The following is a 19,915-nucleotide window of genomic DNA, read 5'->3' as shown; positions in this document are numbered from 1 at the left end:
ACTGGAGTACCCGGAGAAAACCCACGCAGGCACGGAGACAACATGCAAACTCCACACAGGAAGGCCGGGGACGGATTCGAACAGGCAACCTCCACACTGTAAGGCGGACGTGCTAACCAGTCAATCACTGTGCCGCCCTGAGAGCTAACATGTTTTATCATCATGTCAGACGTATTGAATATTAATTGACGTTTTATCACTTCAAGTTTGTTGTTTCATCTAAAAATTAATATTTGTTGTGGTTAATCAACAGCTGTTAGTGACAATGGTGCTTTCTGTTTTGCTAAAGAGTTGTTGTAAATTGTCTCTCAGTTGTTAAATTGTGTTTGTTTTTTATCGTCTATTTCTTTTTGTTGTGAGTCATTACATGAGAGCAGTCATTTGGATCAGATGTTATTGTACTTTTTGTTGCTTAATATATTCCGCTATACTTGTGCGCTCTGCTGACACATTAACGATGAGTCAGTTGTAAAAAAAAAAAAAACAAACAAACAAAAAAAACCCACATCTAACTTTAGAAACAACTAAACCCTTCTATCGTTTTGTCTTACTCCTCTGCTTAAAAGTTCATGTCCTGTCACTTTTGATTCAACTGTTTTCACCAAGTTGAGCATGAGTGCAATTTTTTTTTTTTTTTTTTTTTTTAGCTTTCCGGCATCTCATAAATCACAGTGGAGTGCGTATTAGCGCTATGTCAAGGAGTTTTACCTTCCAGTCAAGCAGCACGCAGCCTGTTCAAACTGCCTTACAGTCGCTTTAGTGTTTGTTTTTATGTCTCGGAGTCTGGATGAAAGCTGTTTTACAAACGGCGTTTTGGTGCCCCTGATGATGTCATGTCATTATTATTAGTGCTGTCGAGAGATTAAAAAAACTGATAGATTAATGACGATATGTAAATAATTGATCTAATTAATCTATTTTTAATCTCACTTTATTTTTTCACTTTAGAAATTGCTGAGAATAGCCCCCAAAAATATATATTTTTTCAAAGCCCCCCATTGTCTATATGTATGAATCTGTATTTATGGTGGATATTTTTTTTTTCAATTACCAGGTCATTTGACACCTTGAGGAACTGTGTGGCGCATTTATCATCCAAGTTCCTGGTTTCTGTTTTCACGGCGATCAGTGCAAAACGAGTTGAAGTTCCGCTCACCATCTGTAGTGTCCAGTCACCCCCAAATAACCGTGGTTGCGAGTTGAGGTTCAGTGATCTGCGGTTATAGCAATACATAGCTGTGCATTTAGTCCCAGCTTGTTGCTTCAAATTTACAGTATGTGATAATCTTGAGCTGCTCCTTTGGAAAGCAAAGTCCATCTTTCAAAGAAGGTACATCACGCTACCTTAATCAATAGTGCCATCAGAGAATTAAAAAAAAAAATAATCGGACTGACAACTCTCACATGATCCTCCATTTTCACGTCTTTTCTCGGGTCCTAAACTTGCCCTGCCACCTACATTAGGAGCCTATCAGGTTATTCCAAACACAATGATAGTCAATCAGTGTCCACTTCTGGGTGTGACTGTTACTGACCGACCATTGTTTTACATACGGCTAAAAACGGATGGACTGACTCTTATTCCACAAATGCAGTATTTATCAAAATATGTTTGGGTCGACTTACCTTTCACTAGAATCCCGCGGTGCATTTTAGCCAAAGGTACAATCCGAGTGGATGAATGCACTTTTAAACCCTTGTTGTCAATACTTGAAGAAGTGGTACTTTCTGTCTACCACATACAGTACATTACGGCCTGGGGGAAGCCGTGCGTCATAGTGGAAAGTGACGAAGATGACATCAACGTAACTTATGACATGAACCGTTTGTGCAAATAATGCAAATAATTCCAACGGATTCTGAAAGCAGAGAAGCGGAGCTTTGCATCAATATCACATAAGGGGGTGGGGGGTCCCGAAAATAAACGATTACATAGACCGGAAATAATGGGCTTCCAACTATGCATACTGCGGCTATTTTTGAAGTTTCTCGTTTATCGTTTATCACCTACAAAATGGGCGTTCGTCATAGGTGGATAGGCGGACCGGTCCGTCACATAGGTGCAATGCCCAGCTCTGATATCGGTAGCACAACGTAGCCTCAAGCACGAAACACTGTGAAAACTATAAATAGAAAACAATACAATTGGCCTGAAGCACAAAAAAGTTAAACAGTGACTAATTACATCAGGTGCAAAAACACACATGACGCACATACAGTAAATAAACAAACTGCCGCCCGGTACCAAACAAAACAGTCAAGAAGATGGGTGAATGAAATGCACAATAGTTATAAATTTGAATGTTCACGATTACATAAAAAGACACCTCGCTCCGCTGGGCCGCAATGTGGTTTGTTCCAGTCCCAAGCCAAAGTCCAGTATTGCCGTCAACACCGCAGCTCAAACGTCCACCCAGCTTGCTGCCTCAGCCACTCTTAGTTCAACGGGCGCATTTCCGGCTCAGCGAAAACGGCCATTGGACAACATATTTACATATAAATTGTAATTAATTAAAAAATTAAAAAAACAACGCTTTAACTCGGATCACAATTAACGCGCTATTTTGACACCCCTAATTATTATATTCTCTTTGGTCTTCTTCATGGACTGTTAACACATACGGTATCTAAGCAGTTGTCCAGCATGCCGCTCTTACAAATAATCAGAATGTGTAAAGTAAACTTTTAAACCAAAATGAAAGTGAAGATGTTTGACAAGAGTAAGCCTGGACCTATCAGGTTTGGCGCCGGTGTTTGTTTCTTTTCAGGTGCTGAGACCATGAAGTCAAGATGGTTATCTCTCGGGAGACCACTTTGTTTGTTTTGGTCTTCTTTTTCTCTAAATTCCGATAAAACGAGAAAAAGAAAGCCAGGCCTCAGGACATGTTTTGTTTCACTGTCAATGTTTTCCCTCAACTTATTCAGACATGCCATGACATTTTCAGACGCTCTTTTACCCGAACGTTTGAAAAAAATTGAAAAATGAGATTGAGTCGCTGGACTGTGAAAAGACGAGCAAATTTGTCAATGGCAGTGAATGAGCTGAAGAATTCGGACATCATCAGTTCTTAGGCCGCATTAATACTGCACAAGGTACGACAAAAATATTGTTTGCTCAGTGAAGATGTGTTTCTACAAATCTAAACCAAGCTTAGCGCACATTTTATTTTACTGCAAGTAGCGAGATGTTTGATATGAATGAATGACTCACTGGTCACTTAATAAATAGTTCACATGCAGCATTCCCAACTGATTATTTTTGTTGTTTAATTGCATGTTATTAGATTGCACAGGCGTACCTGATCAAGTGACCAGTGAATGTACAACCCTCAATTGTCTTTGACTTTGGTGACAGAATACAGTAGTTATGAATAATACTGACTCGTAACTAGTTACAAGTAACAAGTTAAAAAGTAATATCTAAATATCATAATACAATATATTTTTATTGTATTTTTTTTATTGTGGTGGTCTAGTGTGTTCATATATAATATGTCATATTGACAGCACGTTTAACATAAATGAATTTATTTCCTCAGTTGTAACAAAAATATTTTTTGTGTGTCGTTTTTCCCGCAGTCCAAAATCCAATTATGATAGCGCTCTGTGTGCCCTAAATATAATTCATATTAATTTAGTTTTGAGTGATTGATGTCAAGGTGTAAAAAATGTGAATAAGGAGTATCCATGAAGGAGACTGTGCCAAATTGTTAATGACAGATGTTGATATTTTTTCCATTCCAAATTAGGCGTGAGACAGGATAACGATGCTGATTGGCGGCTTCGTTATTTTGAAAAATAGCGTTGTAATGTCACCTTCATGTCGGGACCGTTCACATTTTTACAGACACAAATTAGGAGAGTGCTTTCTGTGAAGGCAGGTGCACATATTATTTGAATTATTCATGGGAACTTCTACAAAGTCGGTTTTGAGGAAAAACAAATATCCAGATTGCCATCAAAATTCACACCTTGATCCAGATCCTCAACGAAATCTAGACCTGTGTCCACATTCTCACCAAAATCTGGATCTTTATCCAGATCCTCACCAGAATTCACACCTTGATCTAGATCCTCAACGAAATCTAGACCTGTGTCCACATTCTCACCAAAATCTGGATCTTTATCCAGATCCTCACCAAAATCCATGTCAAAATATGCATCTTTATTCTGATTTTCATCAAAATGTGTACATTTATCCAGATCTACACCAAACACTTTACCTTTCTCAAGGTCCACACAAAAATATTTACCTTTATCCACATCACCGTACCTTGTTTCAGATCCTCACCAAAATCTGAATCTTTATCCAGATCGTCACAAAAATTCACACCTTAATCCATGTCAAAACAAATCTCCACCTTTATCCAGATCTGCACCAGGAAATGCACCTTGAACCAAATACCCCCACACTGTTTTCTAGATTCTCACCAAAGTGCATATCTGTGGGCATACCAAAATATGCACTTTTATCCAGATTCTCACCAATATGTGAACCAATTCACAGATCCTCATGAAAATACTACCTGGCTTTCCTTTCACCAAAATTTGCACTTACTCTAAATTACCACCTTGATCCAGATCATCATTCAAATGGAAAAGATGATCCCCATTAATTTCATTACTGTGTAACCGTGCTTGCAAACTGTATGTGTTGTACTATTTCCATTTTAATTGCGTCAAACTGAGTGCAAAAGAACAGGCCATTAAAACAAAGACCATGGTGTCTTTTGCACATTTGATTGTCAATAGCTGCTAATTGCGTTGCGATATTGTCACTAATGCATCATTAAGCGCGACGTGTGAGCATTGCTGTTAATGGACCAACCCGTTGTTAATGGGTTAATCAGTAGCTGAAGCCAAAATAGCACTATAGTTCTAGTACGTACCTCAAGTTAAAAAAATAAAAGACAAAGGTAACAATTTCACATTTTAATTAACAATATAAGGAGTGAATTCCTCGTTTGACCATAATAACGTATCTCAGTTGTTACGTGTCGCACGACTGTGGTCTGATAAATAATACAGGACAGACCAAAGACCATTCTTTGCCCAGCCCTAAGTTAGAGCATGCAGAAAGGCTTTGCTTACACAGAAATTCCACCTCAGCGAAAGGAGTAATACACGCCCGATGCGTCAAACGCCAGCATTACTGAACTGTACTTCCGACACTGAATACAAATGTCCCAAGCTCGTATGAATAGACTCCAGCGTGTGGTGACACGGCGGCTTAGCGACGGAAAAGATGGAGTTGGGGGTCTTCCTTAAACACCCCCTTCTCCTCTCTAAGCACCCTCCCACCACCCCGCCACCCTCAAAAGCCAACAATTGAAAAGTGTCTGAGCGGAACATGAGCGAGCTGGTCTGTTGGCTTTTAACTGGCCGGAGAAAATTAGCTGTGACCTGAGCGTGGAGACTTTCTGCTGACACACTCGGAGGGAATGCGTGTGTGCATGCTTGTGTGTGTGTGCGAGGAAGAGCAAAGGGATGCTTGCATTAACATTCCGAACATGGAAGCTGGGACATGAAAGGCAAAGAAGGGGGGGGGGGGGGGAGGGAGAGATGGAGCTCATTTGATGGAGCCACGCAAGCTGGTTTGTAGATTAGTGATGATGCATGCACTTGTTCACTGGCTACTGTCACGGGAGCCCCGTGTATTGAATTAGAGCAGCAGGCAGATAACATAACATTGACACACTTTTAATAGTGCAGGTTCAATTTGGGGGCTACGCAGGGGTGATGCTGTTTCTTGGTGAGCAGGAATTGGCGCTTTTGCTCCAGGGCTCCCCCTATTGTTGTCTAGTTTTCCAAGGTTGATAAAAACAATAGCCTTGATTGCTACTTGGACCTTGTGACTTGAGTCCAACATCTTAAACTGGAGTCCGTTGGCATGCACAATTGTAGCTGGGGGGGGGGGGGGTCGTTCTATGCAATTGCTCTCTATAATTGTAATAATGTTGTTAGATCGTTTAAAAAAAGCTGAGAAGAAGTGGCAATACAACAGGCCAGAATTATTATGTTAGGAGGTAAGGCATGGTGCTTGTGAATAACACGTAGTGCGTGTGTGTGTGTCTGTTGTTTTTGTTTTTATTTGATATTTTCTTTATTGAGCAGTGTGTCTACTTGTGCGGCACCTGCGTGTGCCGTGAAATTATGTTCATGACGCCGATTGGCTGTCACCCACGAGGGACAGACCATGTGGGTCGGAATACAGACAGAAACTTAACTCGTCCTCTCAAGAAAAGAAGTCAAACCCTTACAATTTTAATTTGTACTCACAAATTATTACTATTAGTGGGATCAATAAAGGCATTCTTATCTTCTTATCTTATCTTATTATGGATACGAATCGTTAATCACGCGTATGCCTTTTTGACAGTGATCTTACGCCATAAAGACGCAGGCTGGGCGGACAGTAAGGAGCTAATGTTGTGCTAACGCCTTTTGTTTTAACGGCCTGAAGCCAGTTGTTGCTATTAGCCGTGCCGTTATCCTACTGTTAGCCGGGGAGGGAAGAGGGGGGATAAAGATCCATGCTTGCCTGATTGCTTGCCCGCTGGCGCCTGCCTCCTGAGAGTTGACACGAGTTTAGCGTAGCTAAATGTCCGGAATATAACCAGTCAGGGTTCGTGTGTGCATTCATGCCCTTGTCCTCTTCAGCCGGTGTAAGTGGAGAAGCGATCACCAAGGTATTTTTGATTTTGCAGATGTGCTAATGATGAGATCACGTTTGATGTCAATAAATCCAAATTATTGTGCAGAACACTTTTATACTTTCAGGTACAATCATTTTAAATTACATCTGGTAAGGCCTTACACTGATTTGACATTTTATTTCATCCTCAAAGCTTTATTCATTGGCAATTTCTTCTGATGAAGTAATGCTTCCTTTTCCGGTAGCTTGAATCTGAAAATCTAATCAAGTCGAATGTTCTACTTTCAAATGTACTGTACTTGAATCGTATTGCAACCCTTATATCAAGATGTGTATCGAAGTGCCCTTGAGGAGATGTACACTCCTTATAAAAAATAAACACACACACACATACATATATTGGACACATATATACATATAATATACAGTGCACTTTAAAACCAACCTCATCTGCACACAAAGTGCTGTACATAAAGTAGACATCAGACATATACAAACAAAGACAGTTAAAAAAACATAATAGAACACTAGAACAACCATCCTTGAATCATATTGCACGCAACGTATCGAGATACACATCAAATCGTCTTTTTGTGGAGAGATGCATACCCCTACCGAAACCGCTGCATGGAGCAACCCGTTTAGTCAGCAAACTTAACCATAGATATTATTGTGGCGGCATTCCATCTTATTCTGTGGTGACCAAGAGATACCAAATCCCACACAGAACTCCTCATTTCTTCCTGTTTTGATTCATACGGCAACCCGTTCAGGTAGCTAACTTAGCAGATGATGTTTGTGCGGTGAGTACGGACAAGTGCTATAATGGCCGGGGTTCAGGCTTGTCCTACGGGGGATTTGCTTAGTTGTTTAATTTTACCTAATGATTGGGGAAGCCCTCAAGAGACACAACCATTTACGGTATATACATACAATTGAAAAGTCATTTCGGTACAGAAAATGGATGGATGGACGTATCCTTGAAGTCACAGACCACTTGATTTTATCCTTAGCCATCTTGTGTCAACCGTCATTCAAAAATCAATAAGGTTCTCCCCCTCAATCTGTATAATAATTCATGAAAGTCCATTAAGCTCAGTTGCCATACAACCCCTGCTGAGTACCTTGCAGTCCAGTGGATAAGAGGCGATGACGAGAGTCCACAGGGCTCGAACACATGGCGTCGGCAGGAGGCTGCACCTGAGGGCTTGCGTGGGAGGCGTGACACTCTGTGACATATTCATCATGGGGCTGGGGGGCCCCAGCGGAGGTGACAGGAAGCGAGTTGGCTCTCGGAAAGCCACGGATGTTTGCGTGCCGTGCAGAGCAACAATTGCTCATACATCAAGTGCAGCCGCCAATAACAGCAGCCGAGTTTGTGTGCAGCGGGAGGAAGGTTGCTGCCACCTTCCAGGGAGCTGCAAAAATAATGATCATAATAACCACTCAATACAAAGTCTGTAGAAATTGCATGTGAATGCCGAAGACTCGACACTGGACTGCAAGGCTGTGTAATTGATTAGAAGCCAAAATGTGAGATTGAAAAGGAGTGAGATTGAAAAGGATTTAAATGATTGAGTTATCGTTTTTATATATTCCTGTAGTTTGGGGGTTTTGTATGGGAAATGTGGAGCAATCCAATTTTTGTGAAATATTGTAAACAGTTCTGCTTATGTCAGGAATGAGCTGAACAATTTGAAGTAGGAATGGTGTGAATATGTTAAGAAATGTGGAAAGAGGAGGTAGATGTGTAAAATGTCTGCATTCATTTGAGAATTTCACATATGGGAATTGGTGGCATGTGAAAAATACTTACCACGATGTCCTAAATGAGTGAAACAGTTTGAAGATCAAATGATTTGAATTGGTCAAGAAATGTGGCACAAGTAAATATGTACAATATCTCTTAATTTTGTCATTTTATTTTGGCAATGCGGTCATTTGGGGACTCAGATAAGTGCCTGCCATTACAGTATGTCTTAAATGGGTTGAACAGATTGAAGCTTGAATTGGCTGAGAAATGTGGAAGGAGAAGGTTCATTTGTAAACTGTCAGCACTAATTTGGGAATGTAGTCATGAAAAATGTAGAATCATGAGAAATGAGAAAAATAGAACGGAACAATTTGAGTTTGCAATGGGGAAGATGATGAAGTTTTTTCTTGTTAATCTCTCCTCCACTTGATGCTTTTTTGTGGGAGGCGTGTTGCAGGAAATGTGGAATTGCGGGAAGAGTGAATTCAGGGAATGTGGAAAAATGGTTGCCCGCATCGCTGAATGTTGTAAGTCGTTTAAAGTTTGAATGATTTGAATTGGTTGAGCAATGTGGAAGGTAACAATAAAAACAAATATTTTTGGGGGTGCGGAACAACCTATGTGTGAATCCTCTTCCTCTTGCACACAATAATAGATGATGAGGAGGGTGGAAATAAACTAAGGTCAGATGTGCCACAATGGAGGAGTGATGTGCACTTACACTTATTGTAAATCAATTGTAATGTCTGCCAGACACATTTGAACATCAGCTAGATTGAGTTTGAACAAACGTTATGAAGGAGTTTTTATACAATAAGTATTCTTTTGTTTTGCTGACATTTGAAATGCACTCACAGGTCACTTCGTTAGTTACAAGCTTATGAGATCCAATGCGGCAGATTGATGTTTTCGTTACTGTGGTTGTAGTTTGCAGCAATGTGGAACTTCATTGGATCATTGTTGTCTATTCTCGTATATAGATGAATTAGACTTTCAGTACAATGGAGTACATTTTATTATATTTATTATGTTATACAAAGGCTGCCCCCGGGTGGACTGGTTAGTGAAAAAAAGAAATGTAGATGTTTAATATTTCTACAGGTGGTTTGTCCTCCAGTCCCTTGATCCGGAAGTTAATACGTCAGCCTTGTTTTGTTTAGGGCCACACCTCCCACCCTCCATGACCCACTAACTTTTTTGACCTTTCAAGGACACATAATGTCCATATGATTTATGTGGAAAGGAACATATTGTCGCAGTCCTGTGAAAAACACGAATGTCCAATTTGGTCAATTTTTTGACATTTTCACATTAATGGAATGTTTGTAACGTGGAAACGTAAAAATGAAAAAAAAAAAATGGACATACATGTTTAATACTGGACAGCGATCATCATACAAAATAATGGCGGGTTTTTTTGTCAATTTAGTTTACCAATATGTTAGGTTGATTGTCCAAAGATAAAGTGGCTAAAAAAGAGGGAAAAAAACCTTCTCTATTTCCTCTAATATGATGTCAGGTGAGGCTGCTAACTCATGTAGCTAATTTCCGCTAGCCGCCTTGCTAGTTGTTCCAATGTAAACCTCTATTTGAAGATAATTCCGTTTGCATCAATGCTAAATGCCAGCATGTAAAATCCCTTTGTAATATGCTAACAGTGTTAGCAACTTGAAAATTCGAATTTAAAGTATCTTATTAAAGAAATAACATTTACACAGTGGGTATGTTAGATGATTTGCCAGATAAATTTAAATACTGGTTTAAATGAAACAAAATAATTACCAATTTTTCCAACTAGGAGGTGCAAAAATGTTCTCCTTTTGTTCTTTGGTTCCACAGAAATTTGTATGGTTGGTATTATCTGAGATTGTGACTTTACAATGTCACTAAACTTCCTAAAGTATATGTTATGTGGAGTTGGAGATGGTGTTTACTGTATGTATGCGTGTGTGTGCGTGCACTTTCTATGCAGTGAATTCATCTACACCACAGGTACGCAACCCGCAGCTACGGAGCCGCATGCGGTTCTTTCACTCTTATGTTGCGGCTCTGCGTGGTTGGGAAAAAATTAATTATAAGTTTCCCATTTGCGTGTTATTTGTCTCAAAAACGTGCATCATGTCTTCTTAGTATGTCAAAGTTTTTGGCTACTTTCCTATGTGGTCCTAGAGTAGATATACTATATACCTATGGGATTTTTTGTAAACAACTGATTTAATAACGTGGCGACTGTCGATACATTACGGTCATATTCTTTGGCGAGATCAACCAATTGCATCCCTTTTTCATACTTTTCTATTATAATACCTATGGGATTTTTCTTGCAATGCGACCGCAGTCTGAACCTCCAGGTCACATACATCCGACATTGATGTTAGGAGCCCAAAATGTGTTCCGTGCGGGACGAGGGATCAGTGCTGACAGCAACTTTGTAACAGTATTGATTTTTTGTTTGATTTTGATTTAATCTCACTTGAAAGCATAAAGTGGATATTTATGGTGATAGCAGTAATTCAGCCACAAATCAGACTGGCTCCGTTTTTACGCCCGAATATGACGTGACGTCATCTTTACTGACATCTCCATGACATAAGATCAACAAGCCTCGCTTCATTATTTTCCCCAAAGACTGTCTTTCTACCTCCTACCGCATTGCTTCGTGAGTCGAGGGAGTCGTCTCTTCTTCTGCGCAAGCAAGACACTTTCAGGACGCACACACACACACCAAAGAGACCAACGTTGCATTTATACATTTTTATTTTTAAAAGACGGCACCTTACAGTCCTGCGTAAAGATGAAAGCGACTTCCCAGCCCTGATTTGCAGAAGCTGCAGGAGAACTCCCATTAACCATGTCAAATAGATATTCAGGCAGTTATTTTGCAAATATTTATTTTGTTGGGTGAAATAATGTTCTTTTTTCCATTGTATTTTTAAATTCAGGTCAAGTCTACACGCTCCGAAAGCCAGGTTGATGGCTCACGGCATTTTTGTTTGCTCGATGGATAATTTTATTTCAGCTTTTTAATTCTTTTGAAAGAGACCTTCAACTCTGCAATCTTTTTTGTTGTTGTTGTAAGAATTCAAAATGTGTTCATTTAATAGATAAAATGTAACTTTCTGAAACATTGATAGACTGCATGGATTTTATAGCCAACACAATTTTACAAGTGTATGTACGGCATACATACAAACATACAGTGTGTATATATATATATATATATATATATATATATATATATATATATATATATATATATATATATACATATATATACACGCCATATCGTTGATGTACTCTAGCCTGTCTATTGTGTTTTACATTATGTGTTAGCAATAAGCTAAGCTGATTTTTCTAAGGCCACATTTGTTTTAAATACAAAATGTGAAAGTCTCTTTTTCTGTGTTTAGTTTGACAGTGAACTTCAATTGGGAGTAGCATTAAAACGCTTGAAGCCTTTTATTTTTGGGAAGAATCGTTCACAATCGACCAAAGTTGACTGCCACCACACAGTGCAGTCAGGTCACGCACAGCTCAAGACGCCACTGTACAAATGTTGTCATTTTGAGCATTATAAGATAAGATAAGATAAGATAAGAATGCCTTTATTGATCCCACAGTGGGGAAATTTTCGTTGTTACAGTAGCAAAGATTATATTGCAGAAAACGCTCAAAATACCAAACCAGGTCCAGTATTTGTTTTTTGGGCCTCATAATTATTTCCATAGCTGTATGTATATACGTGAACAAATATAGTGCATGGTGTTCAGCAGCGTGTCTCTGCGTAAAAACCGTTGTCCTTGAAAACATGTTGACTGCAGCAGAGAAACAACCGCTTGACTCGGTCCAGTCACGGCAGCTCACGTCCGCTTCGTTGAACGTGAAGCCAAGGTGTGTGCTGTTTGCGCCTCTGTTGTTCAGCAAGTGGGGGGGGGGGTGCACAAAACGAGCGCTTCATCAAGAGCCTGCAGCCACATCGGGGGACATTCCATGTGAGGATTTGTGATGTTGGATGCGGCTCATGTACACAAAATGAGTTCAATTTTTGATGTCACCTGTGAAGCGCAGTCGCTCCACTCCCTTTATGCGCCGCAAGGTCTAAATCCTCCATGCCAGCTGCTGGCGGGCTCCGCGGCCGGGAAATGGAATTCTGATCCAGTGTGTGTGCGCACGTATGTTTTGGTTACACAACAGAATATTGTGTCTGGAATCTGCATTAGGGCCAATGAAATCCAGCCCACTGGCTCGCGCTTTGCACAGCCCTGTGAGACAAGAGTAGCGGCTGTGGCTTAGCTGTTGCCATGCCACAGCGAGATCCCATGCTTCAAAGCTTATCACATTTTGGGTGGGATAGCATCACAAAAAGAAGTCTCGGGTTATGAGGAAGCCTGTTTGATTTCACTTGAACTTACTGTATGTCACAATAAATTGATAGGGGCCAAGCCTGGCCTTCAATAGCAAAAACCATTAAGTGGCTTAACTCATTCACCCCCATTGCAAATTCATTTGTCTTTTCACAGTCCAGCTATTCAATCCCAGGAATTTAATTATATTTTTTTTCAAATTTTTTCAAACGTCAATGTAAAAAAGGGTCTGGAAATGTCAGGCAGTGAATGAGTTAAAAATATATATACATATATATATTTATATATTTTATATAATATATAATTGATTATCCTAATAGTTTAAATTCAGGCCCAACCAGTATGTTTTTTTTTTGTTTTTTTTAGGCCGATGTTTTGCAGAACAAAAGTGCAATTCATCAACCAATTAATTTAGAAAAATGTATAATGACTAAACCAATTACTTTTTTGGTGTCTTAATGCTATCAACAATTAAGATATTAATTACAAGCAACATTTGTGTTGTAAGATGTGTGGAGGAGGACCCGAACGCAGGAGGCTGAAATCAAGTGCAATCATAAGTATTTAATTAAAAGAAAACAAAAAGGCAAGCAAGGCACTTGGACAACAGCAAGACAACAAGGATCAAAAGAAACTAAACAAACATTATGACCAGGACTTGACCTGACAACTGACAATGACAATTAACAACAAACCGACAAGGACTGAAAGAAAGCAGAGAACTAAATACAAATTGACAAGACAACTAGGAACACCTGGACGAGACGCAAAAGGTTGGAGGGAGCTGATTGGCTAACACCAGAGACTGTGATGACAAGCACAGGTGGACTCAAAAACCTAACGAGACAGACAGACGAAGGAACACAAGGAAATACATGAAACTAATGTCAAAAACCAAACTCAAAAGACAGACCATGATAATATGACTGTTTTCCAATACCTTATCCTTTACTATTTAACTTTACAACAGAGAAGTTCTGCAAAAATGATCAGATTAATTTTATGGGCCCATTTTTGGGAAGGGAGTTCGGTCTTTGAATGTCATTATCTTTGTCTGATATTGTTAGATGTTAATGTGTAATAATAATAAGAATAATAATAATTTTGCTGATATCAAAACAGATAATATCAGCCGATCAAAGCATTTGTATGCTTTATAAAACATTTGTGTCTGAATAGTGGGGGGCTTGGAACGGATTAGGGCATTTACATGGAAAACGCTTACAAAATGTTCTACTTAAGAAATTTCTTCCAGAACCAATTAATTTTGTAAGTAGAGGTATTACACAACGTAAGATGCTGTACTTAGCATTACTGCTGAGAAGTGGATGGAGAAGGAGGATAGGAGGGTGAAAAAGGCGCACAAAGAGACACGATCGAGACACTCTGCGCATACTCAACCGCAAGGAATGCTGGTCTTTGTAATACAGGATGTGCTTGTATAGGGAAGTGCAGTGTTTGGCGCAAAACCCATCGTAAATACATAAGCAGAGGTAAACAAACTCAGAGACGCAGCACAAAAGCACACTTTTGGAGCGAGGAAGAAACCGGCTGCTTCATTCCTGCAGTGAGTGACATGACTATCAAGTGTTTTATTGACAGTTGAAAGTAACACGCGGAAATGACGTCCATTTGAGTCACGACGACATGCGTCGCCGTCACAGTGGCTTATTCAAATGCCGGAGCAACTCTTTCCGCTGATTCATGTGAATGGGATATTCAGAATGTTTCAGAAATCGGAATTTTGACTTTAACCCGAGTATTGACAGCACGTAAACGTAGTCACTCTGGTGCTGGGGCCAAAATGGCAGAGGGGGCATGGGCGTGGTAAAGTTGAAACGTCGTATGTTCGCGTATGTCATAATTCAAGGACTTCCTGTATATACTTACTGGGGGTGTGCCTTTAACGTCCTCTTCCATGCCCCCCCCCCTTCCACCTTTAACGTCCGCATGCTGTCATCAGTCATGTCCGCCTTTTCTCTATATAAGCAGCGTGTCGGCAGGAAGTGTTCCCAGTCAGTCAAGCTCATCAAAGTCATCCAACATCATTTACAGATTTTGGAATTGGTGTACACAAACGGTGTGCCGTTTTATAATTTTGGAGAAAATACGTGAAAATACAGTACCCACCTTGTAAAAATGTGAAATTCCACCTCACTCATTAGTAACTCCTACGTACACAGCTCTGGGGTACAAGATGCCAGGACAGGCCCCTTTTTTCTTTTTTACAAGAGGTTAGATCGGTCCAAATGTTAAAGAATATTATTAGTGCTAAAATGCCATGGTTTTAATTATACTTCCCCCAATTACATAAAAATTTGGTCCGGGGGAGTGTGGCAGGCAGCAGCTATTAGCCTCTGCTGTTGTTTTCTATCACTTCTCGAAACACAGAGAGTCTGTTCACTGTCATGTTAATTTGATCATGAACACGATATTCAATGATTGTGCAAACTTGCGAATCTGAGAATTAGCACAAACATTTGTGACTACTTCTACCTACCCCCTTTGAGTACTGCCTTGTGTTTCTCCTTCTGGTAATATTGTTTTGTTTTGTATTTTTTTATGTTACTCAAATAAATGTTCTGAACTGAACTGAACTAACAAACCGCGACCAAGTCAGTTTTTGCAATCAGGTCAATGGGAACATCAGAATGGTCTCAAAATAGTGAAAATTGTGCGTGAAGAAATACCTGGCCGCCTCTGAGGCAGCCATTGTTGTATCCAAGGACTCGCTATCACACTATGCTGTGCTCATACGAGACCTGGTCCTTTGAGGATCCGCTATTATGGGCAGTGAATCAAGGTAGCGGGTGGGCGAGGCCTTGTCGTGTCAATGCGGGAAGGGATAACCACATTATAATGGAGTTATCACGAGGGCGGCTCTCCCCTTCAGAGTGGAGATGGTGAGAATTCGCTGCCCTCAGCCTTTGATTGGTCCCTGGTGAGCACTCTCACGCGGACACACATTCACCGTGGATGTAGAGCATCAAGAATCCTCACCGATACCAAAGAAAACAGATGGCCGTGACCATTTCACTCACAGCTGTAAATTGTCATTTTATCTTAGACATATTGGAGTTATAGAACTCCTGTAAGCACATCATGCAGGGTTTCCTCAGGCTCAAATTGAGGAAAATCATCTTTAATATTCTCTTACTGTTAGAGTATGCATTACATTAAAATAGAAAATAAAAAACCCTGTTCGATATTAAGTGAAATATAACAAAAACAAAATTGGCTCACTTGAAAAATAGACAAAGCACAATATTTAGAAAAAACATGAACCGCTTTTGGTGACTTTCAGACTAAACTAAAGCTTTATGTGAAACCTTTTTCTATTGCTGACTTTTTAAGGGCCCCTATAATAACATTGATTTTGTATTTTCTGCTTTCAAAACAAACAATGCTTGAAAATCCGAATAATTGTCCGAGTCGATTGCAGTTGGAAAGAAAATCATTATCTTCCCCTTCCTCTTCTTTGTTTTCTATTATAAAGGTTTTTTGGAGTGACTTCCAACGGTTTCTTATACAGTACCACCACTTTACCATTTCATTTCAGTAACAGTTCAAATTTAAGATGTTTTGGAGCCCGAAGCAGCCCCACAGATTTTATATGCAGGAAAACTGCTGCCTTGTTTCTAACTGGTACCAATTTTGAGATTCCGTTTTTAATTGCTGGATAGCCTTCCTGGTGCAACCTTCACATTTATCCTTGCCACTCATTTCCTGTTGCTGGGTGTTTGGGCATCGGCCAGGAAACAAATTGAGCTAGATACAGTACATAACGGGCCGCAACACGTACCACTACACTCGCCCTTGTCAACGGTGTGAATTTGAATGTGAATGGTTGTTTATTCTATATAGTATGTGCCCTTTTACACAGAGCCATTTCCTCTCTATTTTGTGATCCACTTCTTCCTTGATAATCCCGCCATGTTTTTCTGGTTGAATTAAAATGAATAAAGATTCACTACAGTATGTTGCGTGTGTGGACCCTCAAAATCAGATACAGTATGTCGGTAGATGAGATTTGCTTGGTGCGCAGCAAAGAGTATACTGTAATGTTTGTACAATGCTCTTTTTCAGTCATGTCCAGCCGTGTCTCTCCGTTGCGGCTTTATCACGGATCCTCTGTCTAGGTCCTACTATATTGCAGACTTTTCTGTTAAGCATGTCACTATGATGACAGTGTGTTGAAAAACTGTTTCTTGACACAGATTGTGTTTGACTGAAGGTTTCGCTTTGTTGGTCAAACATTCACACCAATATTTTCCACTTCAAAGAAAAGGACCTCTTCTTCAAGAATGAGGTAGCAACAAGACGTGCAGCTTGTTTCGCGGACTATCGCTTTTGGGAGCCCAAACACTTGTCTGGTGTGAAATATTGGATTTGAGGTTTCATTTTTCTGACCAATAAAGTTATTTTTCCTCACATCCCCAATAACCTTTTTCAACCGCATTTCTCTCTTTCTTTTATGACTACATAGTCGATTTGAAGATAATCCCTGCTACTGGGTATCGTTCGCTCAACAATGTTTTCATGTGTCCACTGCAGAATGAATCCTGCCACATGTCGCCGTTTTTCTCTGCCATCTGGTAATCCGTGATGGCTCAGCAACAGTTTTCTCTGTATTGTCCGCATGCTGACACTGTTCTTCTTCTTTCCTGCCTGTGCAGAGAAACCGATGGCGCGGGGCCCTCCGGGCGGTGTTATCGGGATTCTTGGAGGCATTGTGGCCATCGGCCTCATCATCGGCGTGGCTGTGACCGTGGTCATGGTCCACCGGCGCCAGCAGAAGACCCGCACGGAGACAGATAATGACCTGTGAGTAGCAAGAGCCTTTTGCCAAAAGAGTCTTGTCGGGCAGGGGGAGGCAGGCGGGAGATTAGATGTGAACTCATGTCGTTCCTCCAGAGAGACGAGGGCTTTGAAAGGCACAAAAACACCATTCGCTAGGAGTTAATAGTGCAAAGAGGCCGCCGCCTCCCTCCTGTTCATCCCGAGCACCATGCTGTTAGTCACTCTGATGGCAGACAAAATGGATGGCCACTTCTAACAGGCTTCATAATATTATTTGGGAATTTTGTGGGATGGAAATTGGAGACGACATCATTATTTCAGGATCTCAAAATTTGATGATATTTTTGTTTGGTGGCGTGCCGTGACATCTCTCTCATGTAAAATATGAGTCTTGGCCCAATAAAGGTTGAGAAACACTGTTCTAGAACTAATCAACAGACACAATCCAGTGACCCCACCCAATACAAAAACTGCATGACAGGGCGTACAGGGTTCCCTAAAAGTGATTTTTTTCTCAAATTAAGGAGTTGAAAAAGCAGTCTTTAAATTGTCATCCAAGGGTCTTAAAAATAGCACAAATACACCTTAGGTGGGGGGGGGGGGGTCCTCGGTCTGCGACATAACCCGAATTTGCACTCACTAACGTAGTCGTAAAAGACTTACAATAAATATTTAAATAAAAAACGCTTCTAGGCCATTGATATAAAATAATCAAATAAAAAAGAAAGTATGGCGGTAACCGAGCGTGCCTTCTTAAGGCCGCTTTATACTCGACAACTGCTGCATTGCATCACATGACCGACGGGTTGTGCTGCGCGGCAGGTCTGCGACACATGAGAAATTGTTGCTGCGTGCATGACGCCGTGCGCATTCTCTGTCGTGATTGGTTATGTCACATGTTGCGATGACGTACCGTTTTCCCCGGCTCGGTTCCTTAAGGGCCATTTATTTGTTGCCACGGAGGAGAGGATCCACGTCGCAGCTTGTTGCTGCTGCGAAGCAAACTAGTTTGGCAAATTGGCGGCGGCGTGGGTATTATGTCACGCATGTGCGCATAAAGAAGCCTACACACGCACGTACCAACTTTGCCACCAACTTCCTAATTGATTTTGCAAAACAATCACGTCTAGTCATCTAGGTCCCTTTTTTGCAGCAGATCCATTGTTGTCGCTTTGTACGTTGCTCGGCAGTAGAAACGCCGACCAGAAATGGCCATAAAAGACAGAGGGAATTCCACCCTGTGATGTCCCAGCTAATATCAGCCGTAGCGACACCCTCCGACTTGAGTGAAACTGCAACACATTTTCAAAAACGTGTGGGTTGCGCGCAAGTATAAAGGTAAAGTTGTACACGGACATTGCCCGCCGGAGGATAAAGAAGCCGTTATGCCACATAATAATGGAATCTTGAAATGTCACATTACCAGATATGGTTTCTAATCAAGCACTTTCTCAACCGCTTGTCAGCCAACCACCAGAAGGCCGATGCATGGTTAAGGCTTCATTCAGATGAAAAACAACAATCCAGGGCTCCCTGTTGATTTGTTCCGAGAGAGGAAATTACAGCAAAAACTGGAGATGAGAAGCTGAGCCAGTGCCTCGAAACAACATCCGTTGTCCTTTCTTTCTTGTCGATTTTGACTCGCTTGTATATTTTAAAAATCCGTAAACGATCACTTCAAAATGTTCAATATAGCAGCAGAGTTAAATAAATACAAGCTCTTTTATTTGATCAAAGTGCTATTAAAAGTCTTTAATGTGACTTTGTTAAGCCCTGCATTAAAAATGCCACTTTGACAAAGATCCCTCCAATGCTGTGGAAAATTGTTTCCCAATGCAAACAGGTCTTTAAAAAGGCAACGAGTGGATCAATTTGCTATTTATTGTTAGTGTTCCAGTGTAAGAATTTTAAGACAGCCAGCTTGCTTTTAAAGTTTATCAGCTAATCTGCCTCTTTACAAAGCGGGGTTCATAAACTCCTCTACGTGGCCAGCTGCTGCACAGCCGAGGTATCAGCAATGCAGCTGAGAGGAAACAAGCCACCAAGCTGAAATAATTCAAAATATGTTTGCAAACGTGGAGGAAAAAAAAAAAAGCCATCTGTTTGTTACAGGGAGAATCTCAAAAAGCCATACGGTTCAAAATGAGAGCGCTCACATTGCATCCCACTAATTGCACCTGTCGCAGACACCTGGTCTTGGCAGATAGCTCGTTGCTCGGTTGCTGAGGTTACCGCCACGCTCTTGAAAAAAAAAAAAGATGCCTGGCGGAAAATGTCACCGTTACGCACAGGGGTCGACCTCTCTGGTGATATTAACAAAACGAGCGCATGTAGACTATTCAC

At 40.6% G+C, this 19,915-nt stretch overlaps 1 protein-coding gene across 4 annotated transcripts in view; it reads left to right on the top strand.

Moving 5' to 3' along the window:
- nectin1b (nectin cell adhesion molecule 1b) overlaps nucleotides 1-19,915 on the top strand; it is a 214,408-nt gene that overhangs the window by 150,707 nt on the left and 43,786 nt on the right. For all 4 annotated transcript variants that reach the window (XM_086035131.1, XM_086035132.1, XM_086035130.1 and 1 more), the window contains one exon: nucleotides 17,449-17,596. In XM_086035131.1, coding sequence (XP_085891257.1) covers nucleotides 17,449-17,596 — 148 coding nt within the window. The remainder of the gene's footprint in view (nucleotides 1-17,448; nucleotides 17,597-19,915) is intronic.

Source organism: Filicampus tigris, chromosome 7, assembly GCF_054856515.1.
Source record: "Filicampus tigris isolate MCC_2025a chromosome 7, RoL_Ftig_1.0, whole genome shotgun sequence".
Taxonomy (NCBI): Eukaryota; Metazoa; Chordata; class Actinopteri; order Syngnathiformes; family Syngnathidae; genus Filicampus; species Filicampus tigris.
Note: the sequence above shows the minus strand (reverse complement) of the source record. Positions and strands in the feature narration are given on the sequence as shown.